The sequence below is a fragment of the Daucus carota genome, chromosome 6 (genome assembly GCF_001625215.2).
Source record: "Daucus carota subsp. sativus chromosome 6, DH1 v3.0, whole genome shotgun sequence".
NCBI lineage: Eukaryota > Viridiplantae > Streptophyta > Magnoliopsida > Apiales > Apiaceae > Daucus > Daucus carota.
Window position 1 is genome coordinate 28,102,160 of NC_030386.2, and position 19,627 is coordinate 28,121,786.

At 38.1% G+C, this 19,627-nt stretch overlaps 1 protein-coding gene across 2 annotated transcripts; it reads right to left on the reverse strand.

Moving 5' to 3' along the window:
- Positions 1 to 8: 8 nt before the first annotated feature.
- Positions 9 to 19,009, reverse strand: LOC108227862 (N-terminal acetyltransferase A complex auxiliary subunit NAA15). Of its 2 annotated transcripts, none has more exons than XM_017403227.2 (26): positions 18,789 to 19,009; positions 17,747 to 17,825; positions 16,672 to 16,754; positions 16,423 to 16,572; positions 15,084 to 15,199; positions 14,317 to 14,422; positions 13,723 to 13,794; positions 13,520 to 13,635; positions 13,172 to 13,304; positions 12,598 to 12,675; positions 12,464 to 12,517; positions 12,264 to 12,334; positions 11,866 to 11,920; positions 11,624 to 11,719; positions 10,076 to 10,204; positions 9,859 to 9,935; positions 9,539 to 9,769; positions 9,179 to 9,308; positions 9,000 to 9,104; positions 8,773 to 8,904; positions 1,674 to 1,730; positions 1,369 to 1,466; positions 1,211 to 1,269; positions 1,022 to 1,133; positions 801 to 898; positions 9 to 679 (listed from the first exon to the last, which is right to left on the reverse strand). In XM_017403227.2, exons 1-26 carry the CDS (start codon positions 18,837 to 18,839, stop codon positions 477 to 479), a joined length of 2,691 nt encoding a protein of 896 aa, XP_017258716.1. In that variant the 5' UTR covers positions 18,840 to 19,009; the 3' UTR covers positions 9 to 476. The 2 variants fall into 2 exon arrangements, with proteins under 2 accessions (XP_017258716.1, XP_063935718.1); XM_064079648.1 differs by having other exon boundaries at positions 323 to 679; positions 801 to 895; positions 18,789 to 18,977.
- Positions 19,010 to 19,627: the final 618 nt, after the last annotated feature.

Consider the following 19,627-nt stretch of genomic DNA (forward strand, 5'->3'; position numbering starts at 1 on the left):
CTATGACATCTTCTCAAAAAATTTCATTTACTTGAGACTACTCTGTATAGTACATTATACATGTCAGCTTAATGGGCAACAAAAAGGGAGGCTTTAGCAAATACAACATGCTCTCTCAGATAATTTACTGCAGGGTATTTGTTCTATGTTTGACATGAGTCTATAACCTCGAGCTGTGCAGTTCCTGCAATAAAAAAAACATATAACCCTCTTCTCTCCTGGAAGGGATTCAAATGTACTTGAGATATGCGTCATCTGATAACATACACATTTCCAAGGAATATTAAATTATGCGACTCGAACATCCTTTGAGGGTTATATCAGCAAACATATGACAGCATCACCTTGGAATTTGCATAAATCTGGATAATGGTTCCCTGGCAAGCTCTACTAAGATCAACTTTTGCCGGAGGGGCATCTCCAATCAGTAACTTGACATGGATGTATTCTCTTGCACATACATATATTGTGTGTGATTAGATGGCAAGGTTCTTAAGTGCCTCTATATTTTCTAATTTTCCATTTGTCGAAAGAGGGGCTGCATTCTGATCAGCTTTTAGATGATTCATGCCTCCGTTTACATTGTTATCAGTTACCCGGTTTTTGGTAACCACGGAACTCTGACTACCTTCAAAGTATGTTGAGTATGGGAAGTACTCACTGCATCTCTTTTTCCATCCTACAGTATAAAAAGAATTATCACCCTGAATGGGACTGCAAATTAAAAGTTTAAGAATTTTCCAGAGAGAAGTAATATTGAATAACTAGATAACATGTGGGCATTTTGTCACTTGACTTACTTGATGCAACAGCATGATCATCTGATATTGTTCCTAGAATTTTGTGTACTGCTATACAGTCTTTCAGTTTCCATTCTCTCACTACGCCTGATACACTTCTGATACAGCAACAGTGAAGAACATTAAAAAATAAAAAATATTAGACAGTATGCCAGCACAACCAACAAAAATGGTATTCAACAAAGATTGCGGATGAACACTACATAAATACAAGGCATTACTTCAGTACAGGACTGTTCGGTGACTCTTCGATAATCTTAATAGCCTCAGCTTTCCTCTTTGGCTCTAGAAGATGTAACATTTCTGCTGCTGCCACTCTATGCATCAAGGAATCTGCCAATATTTACAGGTGTCTTAGTTTTAAACTAAGCGTGCAAAGTATGCACATAAGTATTAAAAAACCAAGTTACCTTTATGCTTTTCAAGGAAAAGAGCATTCGCGTCTAGGAGAGATTTGCCATGCAACTGACTGCAAAAGCACACAGAAGATGCATTTATCAAGTAATTTTCATATTACTTGTTTCTAAGCTGTCATTTAATAAAACTAAAACTACAATAAAATTGAAACCTGAAAGTAGGTTGTTCCGCTTCTAAGACACTCCAAATAAGTTTCTCAGCTTCGGTAACTGGAGTAGGGATAGAAGCCACCTTGTAAAAGAACCTAACCTGCAAAACCCATAATTGAAAATTATATTGACAAGACCATTGCCAAAACACCAGGTAGATTTATTGGCTGATAGGGGCGGAAACTAGAACGGGAAGGAATCGTACTATGACGAGTGTAAGTATTTACTATTACTTAAGCAGTGGGTTTTCGCCTTAACATTGCTAACTAGGCACATTGGCGACTTCATAAAGGTGATGAATTATTACCATGCAACAATGCGAATCTGGCTTCTCAGCATCCAGTCGATGTAGATGTTTCAGAGCCTATCAGAATGTGAAAGAAAATTTAAGAAATATAAAATTCAAAGTAAAGCAACAGCACAAGCCTTTGTTTTATGCAAAGTAAAAACTTTTAACATGTTTAAGAAGAGCTATAATCTCAGTAATGGAGAGGGAAATGTAAAGAGCAGTAGATGTAATTATATAGCATCATTCCAAACCAAAAGACAACCAAAAGTTCATTTTGAAAATTTTGTGCTTCTCTTAAAATAGTAGAGTTTATATATCTCGCTAAAACAGGATGTTTAGATGAGTACATCAAACAGGTGATATATGTTCTGCATGTCCCAAATCAGAGGGACAATCTTTATTTTTAATATCCCCTCAAGTGGGTCCATCAGAAGCAATGAAGCTTTATGTAATGAACTACGGAGTTGGATTACTGAAATATAGTACTGATTAGAACAATTACAAAGAGAAAAGCTACAATCGCCTGGACTATTCGAGATGCCCAGATATCTCCCACAAAACCCTACTACTTTCTTGATACCCTCATTTCTCGTTACTCCTCTAACTTATCCTTTCCGCCCTTTACTTTCTTCCCAGACTACCCCTTGACTCAACTACTTTGACCCAACTCTCCCAAATGACCATTCAGCCCTTTCTTATTTCTTCTTGCAAATGTTATTACTTTCCTGTCTCCCACTCGAGGCATTACATTACCCTGCTCCCAAAGAATCACCTTGTCCTCAAGGTGGAATTCCGGAAATTGCACATTCAACCTGTCCGCTTCCTCCCATGTGGCTTCATAAGTCCGGTAAATTTTTCCACTTCACCAAAACCTCCAATTCTTGCTTAGACCCATGCTGTCGATGTCGTACTTCCAGCACCTCTTCAGGTTCGACCATCATTTCCAAATCTGCAGTCAATTGCTCTAGGATATGAGGAGATACAAGTGCTTGCCCAACTGCCTTCTTAAGCTGTGACACATGGTATACCGAATGAATTTTGCTTCCCACTGGCAACTGTAACTGATATGCCACCTTCCCAATTTTCTTAAGAATCTGGAATGGCCCATAAAATCGACTGGCCAGCTTTTCAAATTGACGACGAGCCAAAGATTGTTGCCTATACGGCTGGAGTTTCAAATATACTAGGTCCCCGACCTCAAAAGTTTCATCTCTCCTACGTTTGTCAGCTGACACCTTCATCTTTGCTTGAGTCAACAGCAAGTTATGCTGTAACTCATCCAGAATCGCATCTCTTTCCAGCAAAAACTCCTCCAAACTATCCACCATTGTTTGCCCCTTATCAACTCTTAATACATGAGGTGCCTCGCGCCCATACAGAGCTTTGAAAGGGCTCACTTTCGAAGACAAATGCGTGGCTGTGTTGTAAGAAAATTCAGCCCAATGCAACCACTTAGCCCACGACCGGGGTTTTCCACCTACAAAACAACGCAAGTATGTCTCGAGTACTTTATTCACAATTTCCGACTCACCATCCGTTTGGGGATGGTATGCAGCACTTCGTTTCAACTCCGACCCTTGCAGTTTAAATAATTCTTTCCAGAAAGTACTCATGAAAATTCGGTCTCCGTCCGAAGTGATCGAGCCTGGGAACCCATGTAGCCTCACAATTTCCTTGATAAACACCTTGGCTACAGAGAAAGCGTCAAATGGATGGCGAAGGCCTATGAAGTGAGCATACTTAGTAAGGCGATCGACCACCACTAACACCACATTATAGCCCTGAGAAACCGGCAAGCCTTCAATGAAATCCATAGTTATCTCTTCCCAAACCAAACTGGGAATGGGCAGGGGCTGTAGTAGCCCGGCTGGGGACTGTTGATTGTGTTTATTCTGCTGACAAGCGGTGCACTGCTTCACAAACTCGGCTATAGTTTTCCGCATACCCTTCCAATACCAATCCCTTGCCACTCTCAAGTAAGTCTTTACTTCCCCGGCGTGACCTCCAACTGTGGAGGTGTGGTATTCCTGAAGTAATCCAGGAATCACTTTCGAGTGTTTAGAAATCACCACCCTCCCTTTAAGTCGCAGGGTGTCATCCACCAACTCAAATTTCCCACTCTCATGCCCCGCTGCCAAACTGCGAATCACCACTTGCAGGTTCTTGTCTGCCATACTCTCCGTGCGTAACTGATCCCAATTAATTTCATGGGTGGAGGTTAGAGCACACAACACTATCTCCCCTGTAGTTTTTCGGGATAATGCATCTGCCACCCGATTTGTTGTGCCTGGCTTGAACTGAATCTCAAAGTCATACCCTAACAGCTTTGCCACCCGACGCTGATATTCGGGATTAATTTCCCTCTGCTGTGTAAGATACCTCAGACTTTGTTGATCGGATCTAATGACAAAGTGTCTGCCCAACAAGAAATGTTTCCACTTTTGGACTGCCAACACGATCGCAATAAGCTCCTTCTCATACACAGATTTTTGCTGCCCTCGCATTCCCAACAGTTTACTAAAATATGCTATAGGCCTTCCCAACTGCATGAAAACGGCCCCAACACCGTACACCGAGGCATCCGTTTCCACAATGAACAACTGCTCAAAATCAGGTAGCTGTAGGACTGGGGAGTTGGTAAGTGCTTGCTTTAGACTACAAAACGCTGCAGTGGCCTCGGCATTCCACCCAAAATTATCTTTTCGGAGTTGGTCCGTCAAGGGTCGAGCCAATTGTGCATAATGTCGCACAAATTTTCTGTAGTATCCTGTCATTCCCAAAAATCCCCAAAGTTCTCTCAAATTAGTAGGCACTGCCCACTCCAAGATGGCTGCCACCTTATCTTTATCCACTTCCACTCCTTCCCCAGATATTACATGTCCCAAATACCCAATGGAGGTCCTGCCAAACTCACACTTACCCTTGTTCGCATACAACTGGTGTTCCCGGAGTTTGGCCAGGACAGCTCGTAGATGTTGCTTGTGCTCTGCTTCCGACCGACTGTAAACCAGGATGTCATCGAAGAAGACCAACACGAACTTCCTCAGAAATGGTCTAAACACGTCATTCATAAGCGACTGAAAAGTAGCCGGGGCATTGGTCAGCCCAAACGGCATGACCAGAAATTCATAGTGCCCGTCGTGGGTCCTAAAAGCCGTCTTGTGGGTGTCCTCACGCACCCTGATTTGGTGGCATCCCGCCTTTAAATCCAGTTTCGAGAAGATTTTTGCTCCGTGTAATTCGTCCAACAACTCATCAATCACCGGAATCGGGTATTTGTCCGGGATTGTCTCCTTATTCAACGCCCTATAATCCACGCAAAATCTCCATGACCCGTCTTTTTTTTTCACCAACAGAACAGGGCTCGAGAAGGGGCTGGTTGATGGCTTAATGATCCCAGAGGCCAGCATTTTTTTTATCAGTCTTTCAATCTCATCCTTCTGACATTGGGGGTACCTGTAGGGTCTGACCCCTACCGGATTACTGCCTTGCTTCAACTGTATGGCATGTTCGTGTGAACGTGAAGGAGGGAGGCCTGTCGGAGTTTGAAAAATCTGATTAAACTCACTGATGTCTTTTGCCAGAAAGTCTGGAATGGAAGGCTGCTTAACACCACTCTCTCCAGTTGCCAATTGCCTTAATTCCATCACCTCCATTCGCTGACACTCCACAATAAATCCCCCACCACTTTTCCTCAAGGCTCGAGTCATGGCCTTCAAGGATATTTTCGCCCGGACTAGTGAGGGGTCACCTGTAATGGTCACTGGTGCTCCTTGGAATTCATATGTCATCTGTTGCTTCTTCCAATCCGTCATAACGACCCCTAAAGTTTCCAGCCACTGCACACCAAGAATGACATCCGAGCTGCCCAACCCCTTGGGCAAAAAATCTGACTCGATATCTACTCCTCCTTCCAGTCTCAGCTTAACTCCTTTGCACAGTCCATTTCCCTTCACCGAGTCACCATTACCCAAGCAAACCGCAAACTGACCCGACTGCTCTATAGGAATGCCCAATTCATGCACAACTTCTAAGGAAATGAAATTGTGCGTTGCACCCGGGTCGATCATCACCACTACCTCAAAATCACCTATCGCCCCCTTTTAACTTCATAGTCTTCGGATTGGGAATCCCAATGACCGAGTTCAACGACACTTCTGTGACCACCTCCTCAGTAGGTGACTGCACCAGGTCTCCGTCCCCCGTTTCCACATCCTCCTCTTCCTCCTCAATCAAGAGGACACTCAATTCTTTCTTTCTACAGCGATGCCCCACCATCCACTTTGCATCACACCGATAGCACAAGCCTTTTGCCCTCTTCTCCTGTAGTTCCTTCTCCGTCAACCTCTTCACCTCCCACGTAGCTACAGAACGTGCCGGAGACAAAGGTGTGGGTGAGTGTACTGAAGACTAGGGCTGTGCATTCGGTTAACCGAAACCGAAACCGAATTTTTTTTCGGTTAACCGAAACCGAAATTCTACAAAAATCCCTACCGAAAACCGAACCGAATCAATTTCGGTTTATAACCGAACCGAAATTTAAAATTCGGTTATTACCGAAAACCGAATTTATAAACCGAATTTTTTTACACAATCTGAGAATTACTGCCAAAATAGTTTTAAAAAAAACCAAAACCATATCATCTTTTGTTTCTTTCAGGCTGCAGCACTTCAACAAAAGTGAAGCAACACACACTCTGCCACAAAACACACAAATCTGAAGCCCCCCAATCGGCAGTGGCGCACAAAGAAAAAGTAGTAAAAATACAAACCTAGGATGATAAGCATACTGGCATAGTGGATGATTCATATACTGATAGTCTGATACCCACAAAGATTCAAACATGAATCAATTTAAGAAATCGATTCAAGCATATAGACACAAAACTGGATCGACGATACAAGAATATATACCTCGACGTGTTCGAGTTTGATTGTTTGATTCTTTTAGGAGCTTGGTTTGGAACCTTCATAGACACTACTTCAGTCCCACAGTCACAGACTCAGAGACATACACACTTATAAATTATAATATTTCTATTATTAGTCAAAATATTAATTTTTTTATAAAATATATAAAAGTTCGGTTAACCATTCGGTTTTCGGTTAACCGAGTTTAGAAAACCGAAAAACCGAAAAACCGAAAAATCAAAATTTGGCTACCGAAAACCGAACCGAAATATAAATTTCGGTTAACCGAACCGAAATTATTTCGGTTTTTCAGGACAGTTTTCGGTTAACCGAACCGAATGCACACCCCTACTGAAGACTGAGAGTCCATTGACCTCGCACCCCAGTTTCTAGATATTGGGGGGCTAGTTGGAGGTCCATAAGAGTAACTGGCAACTGAGGGCGCTCCTTTAGAGAACCCTGACAACGAGCCCGTCCTGATGGTACTCAACCCCGACCTCCTACTCGCCGCCACTCTGTTGCGTTCCTCCACCTTCGTAGCCAGCTCCATTGCTTGCTCAAAACTGACAGGGTTTAACAGCCTCACCTCCATTTTTACCTCCTCTTTCAACCCATTGAGGAATTGTCTTATAAGTAAATTTTCAGGAATACGTTCTAACGGGGAAGCAGTTTCAATAAACTTGCGACTATATTCACTTACAGTGGTGGTTTGGGTTATAGCGAGCCATTGCTCGTACAGAGATCCGCCTTGCAGGGGCCTAAACTGCCTCAAGATAAAATTCTTCAAATCGTTCCAACGCCGAATGGGATGCCTTTTATTTTCCCATTGATACCACCGAAGTGCGTCTCCCTCCATTGCCACAGCCACCGCCTCCAACATCTTTTCTTCTGTTAGCTTGTAGAACTGGAAATACCTTTCAACACGCAAAATCCACCCATCGGGGTTCAGATCCGTCAAATATGGGCATGTCCAGCTTCCGAAATCGCCAGTGGCCCGGTCCCCCACCGGATCCGCCACCGCCCCCAAACCCACTGCCATCTACGCGCCCACCACCCTCAACAAACTCCTCACTGCCTCTACCAGGTGTAGGAAACCCATTCAGAGGAGTGGTCATACCTGCCATCACAGATCCTGGGTGATTGATGCTCCCCTCGAACTTCTCCTGTCTCGGCACAAGGAACAGCTGCAACTCCGTTAACGAACTACGGATCTCAGCTTGAAATTTGAGTTGATCCGTCCTCATAGTGTTAATTAGAGTATCGTTGTACTCCCTACTGCGCGCAATCCGCCCTTCAAGCTTGGTAGCCACCGCATCCACCTCCGCCCCCAATTTGGCAGCGAGGAGCGAGGTGTCCAGATCTGACAACCTCTCCTCTATCGCGTCCATTCTTTGATTCACCGTCGGCGGCCCCATTTGATCTGTGCTCTGATACCACTTGTAATGAACTACGAAGTTGGATTACTGAAATATACTCCCTCCGTCCCAATAGATAGTATACATTTGGTGTGGACACGGAGACCAAGAAAAAGTGTAAAAAATGAGTAAAGTTAGATGAAAAGTGAGTAAAGTGGCGGGACCCATTTATATTTAATTATAGATGTGTGATAGTGGGGGGAAAATAGTGGGTGTAATAGTGTTTATATTATTATAAAATGAAGATAGTGGAAGAAAGTAGTTGGTGTAATAGTGTTTTACATTATTAAAAGTTGCTATTTTAGGAATGTATAGAAATGATGGGACGTCCCAAAGAGGAAACTGTATAGATTTGACCGGGACGGAGGGAGTAGTACTGATTAGAACAATTACAAAGAGAAAAGCTACAATCGCCTGGACTATTCGAGATGCCCAGATATCTCCCACAAAGCCCTACTACTTTTCTTGATACCCTCATTTCCCGTTGCTCCTCTAACTTATCCTTTCCTCCCTTTACTTTCTTCCCAGACTACCCCTTGACTCAACTGCTTTGACCCAACTCTCCCAAATGACCATTCAGCCCTTTCTTATTTCTTCTTGCAAATGTTATTACTTTCCTGTCTCCCACTCGAGGCATTACACTTTATATACATGCACAGTATAATTAAAGGGCAACACACCACATGCATGCTGAAGTAATAATTATTCAATACTCATAGGCAAACATCAACCCCTCTTTATTAATATTTGCTGAAAATAAAAGGCTTAGACTACCATCAACATTGAGCTACCTGAAGGGCAAGCAGGATTTTTTGCTTTCTCATATATACTTCAAAAGAAAGTAAATGTGTCTCCAAGGAATCAAGTGAATGCTTCTGAAGCAACTTTAAATATTTTGCAGCTTCCAACAAAGGATCTTCAACCTACATCATTATATTTACTCAAGAATATAAGAGATCAAGGCATGATAAGTGATATTTTTTATACCTAATTTGTGAGTGGAGGGGTTTAAGGAGACCTGCAATAACTTTTCACCATGAGGATCTGGATCAACTGGTTTGACATGCCGCATTCCTGCTTTCGAGACATTAACACTGGATTCCTCAGATCTTACTTCTGCCTCCTGCAAAAACAAATATTAGTAAATAAACTGAAACAAAAAAAATAATAATGAGTAACAGGGAATGTCTGATTTACTTTCTTAGCTCGGGCTTCTGCTTTCCTCTGTTTTTGCCTATTCTTTTTTTTCTGAGAAGCGGGTAATTTTGACATATCATCTTCTTCAGCAACAGTTTCTAAAGGGGCATCATACAGCTTTATATAGCACCTGCAGCTTAACTAAATTAATGAACATGTAAAACTAGAAGAATACTGTAATTGATCGATGAACTTTTACAAAACCAAATTTGTGTATGACAAATGATTAAATTGCATTACCAAGTTATTGTGAAAGCATCTCAACACTTAGAGAACAGCATGATTTTGAACAAAGAGAACAGCATGATTTTGAACAAAGAGGTGTAAAATGTATAACCAGCAAACAGATGAAAGTACCACCTGATAGCACCAACTGCTGCTTTGCGAAAATAAGTATGTGAATGAAGCCTGTCTTGAAATTTTAACATTTCAATATAACCTCGTAGAGTCATTTTTCTTAAGCAGTAAGTATGGAAGTCAAATTGGTCCTCAGTGATATCAGCATAATGCTTCTCCACAGCTAAGAATTTCTTCAGAGCTCGTCCAAGGTCACCTTGGCGGAAGAAACTTTCTCCAGATGCAAGCTCATACCTTGCAATAATTTAATTTTACATCATATTTGACAATCTAGTCAAACTAAGCACTGACATAACATGTGTAAGAAACAGAGGAAACTGTACCACATGCACTGCATATCTTGTAGGCTCTGATCCCAATCTTTCGTGAACAACGCAGCGGTTTTTTCTGCCAGGATAACCTTAAAAGCATTCGATGCAAAAGGTCAATTATCATAAGAGGTGAGGTCACAATTAGAGAAGAATGGATTACTGAAGCAGCACTTCAAAAAATATAATAAATGCCTGGTAATGAGACAAAAGAGTGTTGGCAACTCAGTACCTGATCAGCTTGTAGCATGCGTTTCACGCAGTAACTATTTGCATAACGATCAGAAAGGTCCATGCACCTTGCTTCATCTGCCAAAGCAGCAGCAGCTTCCAAGTCACCTCCATGCTTCAAAATTCGGCTCTGATTTTGATAACATCTAATATTAGCAATCAGAAGAAATACGCCCCAAATCCAACAGGGCTAAATAAATTACAGCATCATCTACCTATATACATTAATCATAGTACAAAGGAAAGAAGGCAATAATCTACCACATTCGATTGCAACCTTCACAAGCAATATAGTTATGCCACCACTATACTCATTAAGCAATAGGTCATATGGCGTATTATCGATGTAGAGAAGAAGCACAATGACCAGAAATTTAAAAGATGCAAGTAATTTGTTCAAAGAACAAAAAGGATTATGAAAGAAATCTGTCACAAACATGCAATAATTGTGGGTAACGAAGTTTGAAAACAGTGCATATACAACAACCTAATGTGTTTTCTTGGAGGTAAATTAGTATTAAAGGTTATAAGGACTTGCAGCTCATGTGGTTATGGTAGGAAAGCTGATATGCCTATTTGCGTAAGGTGACCCATTGGTCATATAGGCTTTAAACTATGTGAGCTCCCCAGATGTTAATGCATCATTAACCTTTGAGTATAACCATATATGTGATAACCTGGGTCAAAGACTGAGCCTTTTTCAGATATCAGGTCAAGTTCCGAATTCCAAATCTGAAATAAGCAGAAGTACACTGGCCCAAGTTGTCAAGTATACAACTTGGGTAGTCCACAAGCCCACCACATGCCCCCAAAAGATCATGATTTGTTGGTGTACTTGGTAGTAGTGCTTTGTTAGTGAGTTTGGCATTCTGGTTTTCATATCATGGGGTATGCCCCTAGACATGTATCTTGCTTTTTCATTATAAATGCTTTACTTAGTAAAAAGAAATCCACTCTACTAGATGTGCAACTGGGGTGTAACAATATAAGTCATCGGTCTCTCAAGCTAGGGAAAGGTAGCAGAACCCAAGTGGTCATTAGAACTCAATGAAACCCGTAAGTGTAAACTATAGTTTAGCACAGTGGGTGGCAAAAAACAATACTACAAACGGAAAAAAGGACAGCAGTTAAATGTTTTCAAGCATACATTCATCTCAAGGCAACAAAGTAGATGAAGTTGCAAATTAACTTTTTAATATTGCAAATCAACAGCTGGAAAATCATCTTATTAGATAAAAGATTTATTTTTTGGAGGAAAAAGTTCTAATGCATTCACCCTATAACCATAAACTTCGATTAATGTGAGTTTAAACCCTACTTTAAGACACTCCCATGGTGAGATAGGCTTGCTCTGATGTAAAGTTTATAAACTCAATTTGTTGTTGCCATGTTTCTTCTTCAACAGATACCTATCTTAATATTATCCATTGGACCATTAAATAGAACCAAAAAGTTCTCATAGCATAGTTAAAGTTATAAGCTAACTGATGGCATATTAATTAATTTATACTGAAGACATATGAAATTAAATGCACAAGTATAATCAGACCTTTATAGTGTATAACTCGATCACAGTTGGAGTGTGTTTGATAGCTTCGTCAATTTTAGCAAGAGCAATAGCGTAATTGCCTCGTCTATCATAATTCTAAGAAGAAGGAAAACAATATTAGCAAAAAGGTGAAAATTAATGAAAACAAGTGCAACATGATAAAACTAACAAAGTTAAAATCATATTTAAAATGATAAAACAAAAAATTGCACCTACGGATTTCCAAATTTATGGCAACAAACCTGAGCAAGATACAGAAATGTCCACATAAGGGTTGACGGGGGCTCTTTATCTACTCTGTAGGTAGAAGACACAAGCAGCAAATTATGACATTCGTTACAGACAGAAATTATAAGTTTTACATGGCTTACTAGATAATAAAGTATTAAAATTTAAAAACGACAGGTCCCCAAGAAGAAAGGTTGGCAGAAATTTGACGTAGCGATCTACCACCTAATATCAACCTTCTCCAGAGGACTAATAAAATATATATTGTAGTTAACCTATCCAGCAAGGCTGGGTCTACCAAGCCAGAACTGGAACGGAACGAGGTGTAACTAATAACTAATTCTAAATAAAACAATGAAGATGATAAATGATTCAACTGTCAATCTAAAGAGCTTGAGCAAGTTAATGTTACCTTCCTGGATAACCTCCTGCTGTCTTAAGGGAATGCTCAAACCTAAGGGCCAATTCCTCTAAAATGTTAGCCTGTAATATGGAATCATTTTCAAAACGTTCCGAACCAGAAATAGGACCGAATAAATTAATATATAGACGAGCATTAATAGTTTAGTCATCATTATATGCGGATATAGAAACTTAAAGACCTTTACAAACCTTGCCAGGTTGATCATAGAGCGGAGAAAGATCAGAAAACAGTGAAGGAACTCCCTAAGATGAAATAAAAATTGTGAGTTTCCAACCTCGAGACAAGTATAACCAGTCAAACAGAAGATACAGGATTGGATTACCTTTGTTAGGAGAGGCCGCATATAATTATCTGCTGCCTCCCGAAACTTTTCACCACTAAGGAAATCAAGTGGTATTCTCTGGGTCAAGAATACAGATTTCAATAAGCATAATGTAACAGATTTATGATATACAACTTTATAGCAAAATCTAAAATCTAATTAAATCACTGTCGGACATGCAAATCTATGTCAGGTAACACAATTAAGTACTCTCTATATACATAGAAAAAACCTAAAATGCAGACAAGGAGAATAACAACTGAATGAATTAAAGGTACACATCCAGGCAGATGTACCAAAAGAAATTGCAGGTTTGATAATTCTTAAAGGTTATGTTTCAAGGTGGGTGAATATGTTTCACTTTTACTAAAGCTAGATTCCTTAATGTAAGTTGTAACATTAATGATGAGGAAGGTGGGGGTCGGAGACACGTGATTGCACACATGAATCTTTCAAAAATCACAGACATTAACTGACAAAGTTTTTCCAGCTAAATAGTTATTGCATTACAAATTTGGTGATGAAAGATTATCTTAAAATGAAATAAGAGGCAATCAATCAAAGGATTTTACACCTTAGCAGCAGATGACCAACTGTATTGCAGCGCAAGTGACTTGTACAAAGCCTCCAACTGCTCAACTTCATTAGAGGAATACTGTGCATTTTCAGAATGTAGTCCTAAACACTTGTGTAACCCTTCATAGTATCTATATAGATCCAAATAATAGAAAATGTAAGACAAATTTATTTCAACATAATATCATCTACTACAGACCCAACTGATGTTTGAAGCTGGAATGTAATATAACTAACGAAAAATATCTCCCAATATAAAAGATAATATTTGCTTTAAGTAGATAATGTCCTAAAGAAACGCAGTTATTTGAGTCTTCAGTTTCAACAACAAAAACAAATATATTACCTGTAATTGTCAGGATTCATGGAAAGCAACAATCGGTACAACTTTTCACCTTCTTCTAATTGGCCAAGCTTTACGAGAAGAGAAACCTCAACTTCCTTATAGGACAACTTATCAACCTGTGGAAACAAGCACCAATATAGTCCATATTAAGGTTCATCCCGAAATATAACCTACTTGCAATGCTTGTTGTAATAAGCACTTACAATTTTAGACTTCTTTCTGTGCAACTCCTCAAGGGCTTTCTCAAGTAAGTTACATTCCTCAAGTAAAGAAATCTGAAAAGTACAAATTTCACTAAACAGTAAGCATCTTGTACAGTGTAATAGTTTCCTAACCTTATGCATCACTGCTACAATTAAGTACTGTAATGTCATTCTTAAACTATTTCATGGAGACTGAGAACCTGTACACATCTACTAACGTGCAACATGTCATTTATTAAAATACAGAGTCCTTGAAAATATATAGAGACAATGGAGAGAGGAAGACTGAAAATTTTAAGCTCTAAGAGTACTGATTCATGTTTACAAAGTAAATTATAGCATACAAAAACCAAGCACTGTGACTGGATTAGTCAAAAAAATGTCTGGTTAGAATGTTTTTAGGATGCATAGGCTCAGTATATTAGTCAGATCAAACCACTTGGATATTTATAATTCATAAACATTGCAACTAAATGTGTTTGCCGTAAAATATGTTTTCTCAAACAGAGGATAAGGACACAACAATTCGACTCAAAACTTGAACACGCACGTTAAAGCGTTTACGATCTAAAATTCGTATTTCAGGCAAGCTACCTTGTACAACAGCATTTCCCCATGCTCACAACGTTCATTTTCTGGAGGATGATTATTGTCGAGAGTTCCCTCATAAGCTTCAAGGATGTCAAATGCCTTTGATGCACTACATAAGTAGAATAAACCAAAATGAGTACTGCATCTAAATAAGATATGGGGGATTCTTTAGTTTCAGCCACCAAATGTTTAAGTTGTTGCTGATAACACATAGTATGACAAGATTGCACAAAAATAAATAATCCAACTAAACCAAAAATTCAATTGCCTCTCGAAGATTTTAACCTTTGACTTTCATGTTTTATCATATAATTGTCAAGTAACTTTACTATCTAATATAATTAAGTATACATACTATTTAAAGGCACAATCATATCCAATAGATGACAATTGACAAATAAAAATTCTATGGTTGTAATACTCACAAACGGTTAAAAAGCTGATATAAGATCCATGACATTAACAATCAAGTTCACCAATTATTACATGTCAGTGCATAAAACATGCATAATCTCTTACGTTATCTAGCTGATTCCTATGTAATTAAATATTCTGAACAATAAATCAGAGCAAATTGATGCAATTGAACTCAACAGGCTTTGCTGAAAGAATTACAAACAATTGGTAATACCATATGCGATACACAAATAACGTATTCAATCTGTGACATATTGCATTAGATCTCTAATGTTAGCGTCACGGCTAAATTTACAAAACTGCAATTAAGTTTCTAATGATTAGTTTTAACATTTATTGTAGAACATATATACTTGGAGTTTAAGTGATGGGCTACAGCAAAGCCAATCCAGTTCATCCGTTGACTTGGTTTCAACGTTAGCAACTGTTGTCTAGTTTCCACAAAACCTTCCAAATCCCGCATCTGTGCCTGTAACAGAGAAGCTCCTCTTTGGTGAATAATCATAAAATTCCATCAGCTGTTAATGGCAGAATATCAATGTGACAGACACTCTAATACCGAAATTAGGACAGAAAACATAACTTACATATAAGTTTAAATAGTTTGCAAGTATTCTTTAACATATATTTTGGAACTGACATTAGGGGTGGCAATACCAGACCCGACCCGACAACCAGACACGAATTCGAACCGCAAAGTATGAATTCGGGTTGGACTTTTTTGGGTTCGGGTCGCCCCAAAATCAACCCGAAAAAAGCGGGTCGAATTCGGGTTACCCGAAATAGATCCGAAATTATGTATATATAATACAAAAGTCTTGTATATTTATGAAAAATACATATATTTATATTAATTTTGTATTATCTATTATTTAAGTTCAATACATATTTTATTTTGATTTTATAAAAATTAATTTATTTGGATTAAAAGGACTTATTTATTTATTTCTTATTTAAAAATATATTTATTAATATATTATTATGGGTCGGGTCGGGTTCGGATTACCCGTGGGTAGTGCCGGTCGGGTTCGAATTGAGTCAAATTTTCCTAATCCGCGTCTGTCAACCCAACCCGATACCTGAATTACCAGGCACCAGCCCTAATTAACATATGGGTAAAATCTAATGATATATCAACAACAAAAAATTACTATTGTTATATTTGAGATAGGTGACCAATGCAGGCATTGCTCTTGATTGGACAGTAGGCAAGATAAACATAATGTTGTGCACAATCAGGCTTTATATCTGCCATTTGTTCTGTCACAGTGCTTCCATTAATATATGGTACCATCTGATTTATAGGGTTTTTTGTCATTGCTTCTTTCAATTTTCTGCATCACAAAGGAACTAAGAGATTTATCTCCCAAACTTGTGAAATCTAATTCTTATAAGTCCATGTATGTCACTCAAAGGCCAAAGTATACAAAAATGTGGCATTGGGCACATAATAGCACTTTAACATAGAATACCTGCCAGTTAGTATGGAGAGACATGCATATATGCGAGGGGGAAGGACATTTATAAGCTCATTTATTATTATTGTAATTTATTATTATTGTAATATAAAAACCTTTATATATATGCATGTGTGTGTGTGTATAATGACATTGAATCTCGAAAAAGCTCAGCAAACTACTAATGTCCAACTTTAATCCTAATGCCCACATACAATTTGCAAATGCAGCATACCTGTAAAAGAGACAGGTCCCTGAGTATTTCTAGGTTGTCAGGATCAATCCTTAATGCATTTCGGTAGCATTTAATCGCCTCTCTATAATTCCTGTCCGACCGGTATAGGAGACCAAAAACGTGCCAACAAACATGACTTTTTAAGTCATTCTGTATTGAAATTGTGAGAGATTTAGTTTCAAAACAGATAAATGTGATATTTAAATGTTAATGTAGCAAGTACTGTACATAAGGAGGAAACCTTCTCACCTTCAGTCCAAGTCGGACAAGATCATAAGCTTCTGACTTCCGGTCCATGCAATTCAATGTGAGCCCCTTCATTGACAAAGTTTCTGGCATTCAGCCAATTAGAAATGTGAGCACATGATTAGGGGTCCATCATAACATTTCTAAGTCGTGTAGAAATTATACAAATAACACTAGTTAATTCTATAACATAGTTTCTGAAACTTTGAGCACTTGCTAATACATTAGGTCCAGAAAATACCCATAAAAACAAATATTATTTCCTCTTCCAACAAGAACGGCTACAAAACATACAATCTCTAACTAATACTACTAACTAACAACAAGATACACGGCAATCACTAAAACTTGAAAGCAGGACTAAGGCAAGATTAATATCACTAATTTGCATTAGATTTAAAACATTCAACGTCTTTTTACCAACTCGGGAAAGCACTTGTTTGATTCAAATAAAGAATCATGTAACGGCATGTCATAAAAACAAAATAAAATAGATTGGTTGTGCTGCTGGAAATAGGTAGATCTCATATAAAACCACAACACACTTTTATACCTCAGAAATAGATATAAGTGGTCTTTACTGCATAATAACAAAGTCATGAACCTCGCCACATCATTAAATTATTTTCTACAAATTTTGAATGCATAAAGCAAAAAATTCGAAGTACATGTCTCCACAGTAGGAAGTCCTATTTCATCCTTGTGTCGTTTTTTATTATTTCTCCAGTTTCATCATGACTACCACTACCCTGAGCATTATGCAGCACATCAAATCCTAAGCTTCAAGAAAGAGTGACAGTTTCTCATTCTTTCAATTGAAAATCGTAATACACAGAACACAGATTCCACTCTATTTGAGTTGAATACTTCAGCTCTTTGAGTATATTGCCAAAGAACATATAATGAAATCAAACAACTGATAGCATATATAGAAGAAAAAAGATTTCAATGAAATGAACAAATATAGGGAAACAAGTACAATTACACAAATAAGCTTATAATATCAGTTCTCCCTGCATATATAATATTGAAAAAAACAAGCTATGTAAGAGTACAAATAGCATAGATTCTTACTCACCTCCATGATCGGGAAATTTCTTTAGTATAGAGTCTGCAGCCTTTAACCCCTTCTTATATTGTTTTGTTTCATATGATTTCTGCAACAATATAGGCATTATTATTACATTATCACGCTTCTTGGAAGTATTTAATCTGCCAGCTCCGTCATAGATAGGAACAGCAGAAAGATGCTGACAACAAAACTGTGAGTAGAAAGGTATTTATTCTTTTCTGATAGCTTCAGAACAATATTTCAATCATTTCGTGCCATGAAAAATTCCGTATGGAAGGATAATGACTTTAGAGACACCATGTAAACTCCTGGTGAAAGAACAGTATAGGACATTGTATACAAACCCGTCCAAATGTCCAATAAGGATCTAAGAAAACTCAGAATGCAATATTATGTGATCCAGTGTAATCCTTTGCCTTAGCAAGATCAAAAATAGTATTTTGTGTTTGGATAATTGTTCACTATGTGTATTATATATCCAATGTAAGCCAGCTAAATTAAATTAAATGACGAACGCTGCCAGATGATTATGTTTGTGACATCACAAAGCAACAAGTTCAGGTGATGGAAAAGATAATAAGTCCTAGTCAACATCAAGGAAATTCCTCTTAGTTGACTTGGTAATACATATTTCTCGAGAGTCTTTACTTCATCCTATTTGTTCAATCAAAACTCCATTCTTCTCGTGTTCGCTCTCAATAAACATGTGATTGCACATTACATGCAAACACACTTGCATAGCATATAAACCTTCAAATACGACATTTTAAAGCCAACTCAAAAGTTCCCTATATAATATCAATTCAATTTTAAGTTCACAAGGCCAATAATAGCATTCTCACCAATTTTAATTGAATTAGAGCTAGGTATTAATTCAAAATTGGACAGAGCAATCAAAACAATAAAAAACCAAAAGAGAAGCAAAATCTAGGGTTTTAGTGAAAAAAGAGCGTACAATTTAGTTAAACGACAATTAATAATTAATTTAATTTATTCTGTAGAATAATAGTGGAAAATTGAAAGTGAAGTGAGAACACATAGAGCTTACGACGATGAGTTTGAAGAGCGTGGCCTCTTTTGGAGGAAGAGAAACTCCCATTGTTAGAGTCCAAGCTCAGGTTGTATGTATAGATGAGTGCGTGTGTGTATATATGGCGGAGAGAATCAGAGTGGAGTGGAGTGGTGGCGTTTATTTGCTGCAACCCTACTACTGCGAACGACCAAGAAGATGAGAGAAAAGGAACATGTAATCGTAAAAGAATTACGTGTAAATTTTTTACTTTTTTCTGACAAAAGAGAATAACTTGTAATTAGGATTTCAAATGATTTTTTTTATTTGAAACTTGATAGTATTAATTCGTATTTTAAAAATGTATTACAATTTTGGGATATTCAGTTGAAATTTTAAATTTATATTAGGTGTTATCCAAATAAAATTTTAAATTAGGTTTAGAAATCAGAATATTCTATACTACACTAAGAGCAACTATAATGGATGCGAAATGGGTGCCAAAAAGAGTGTAAGTGTCATGTGCTAAAATGTGGCATGGCACTCTTGGCCTCTTCATTGGAGTGGAAGGATTGCCAAATAAAGTTACCAATTTTGGCACCCTCAAAATAGAAAATAGAAAATAATGTATATATCATTGTAAAGATATATAGTTTTCTATATTGTTATACTTGTACAAATATGTGGCAATTTTGGGTGCCAATCATTGGAGCAAATTTTTATGTAAAAGTTGCCAAAAGAGAGAAAATAAAATAATGATATTTTTGATGATTTGTCATTTTAAACAAGTTTAGTTAGCACCCCAATTTGGAGATGCTGTAATGGAATTGGTTTTTGCCGATCATACTATCACATTTTTGACTTCCAATGATGTAATT

What these genes read in the sequence shown, in the direction of transcription:
- LOC108227862 (XM_017403227.2), bottom strand. Translation starts at nt 18,839, where the DNA reads ATGGGAGTTTCTCTTCCTCCAAAAGAGGCCACGCTCTTCAAACTCATC. An exon ending in GAAATTTCCCGATCATGGAG is followed by an intron (nt 16,755 to 17,746) that starts GTGAGTAAGAAT and finishes GCTGAATGCCAG; the next exon opens with AAACTTTGTCAATGAAGGGG. An exon ending in AAATCCTGCTTGCCCTTCAG is followed by an intron (nt 1,731 to 8,772) that starts GTAGCTCAATGT and finishes ACATTCTGATAG; the next exon opens with GCTCTGAAACATCTACATCG.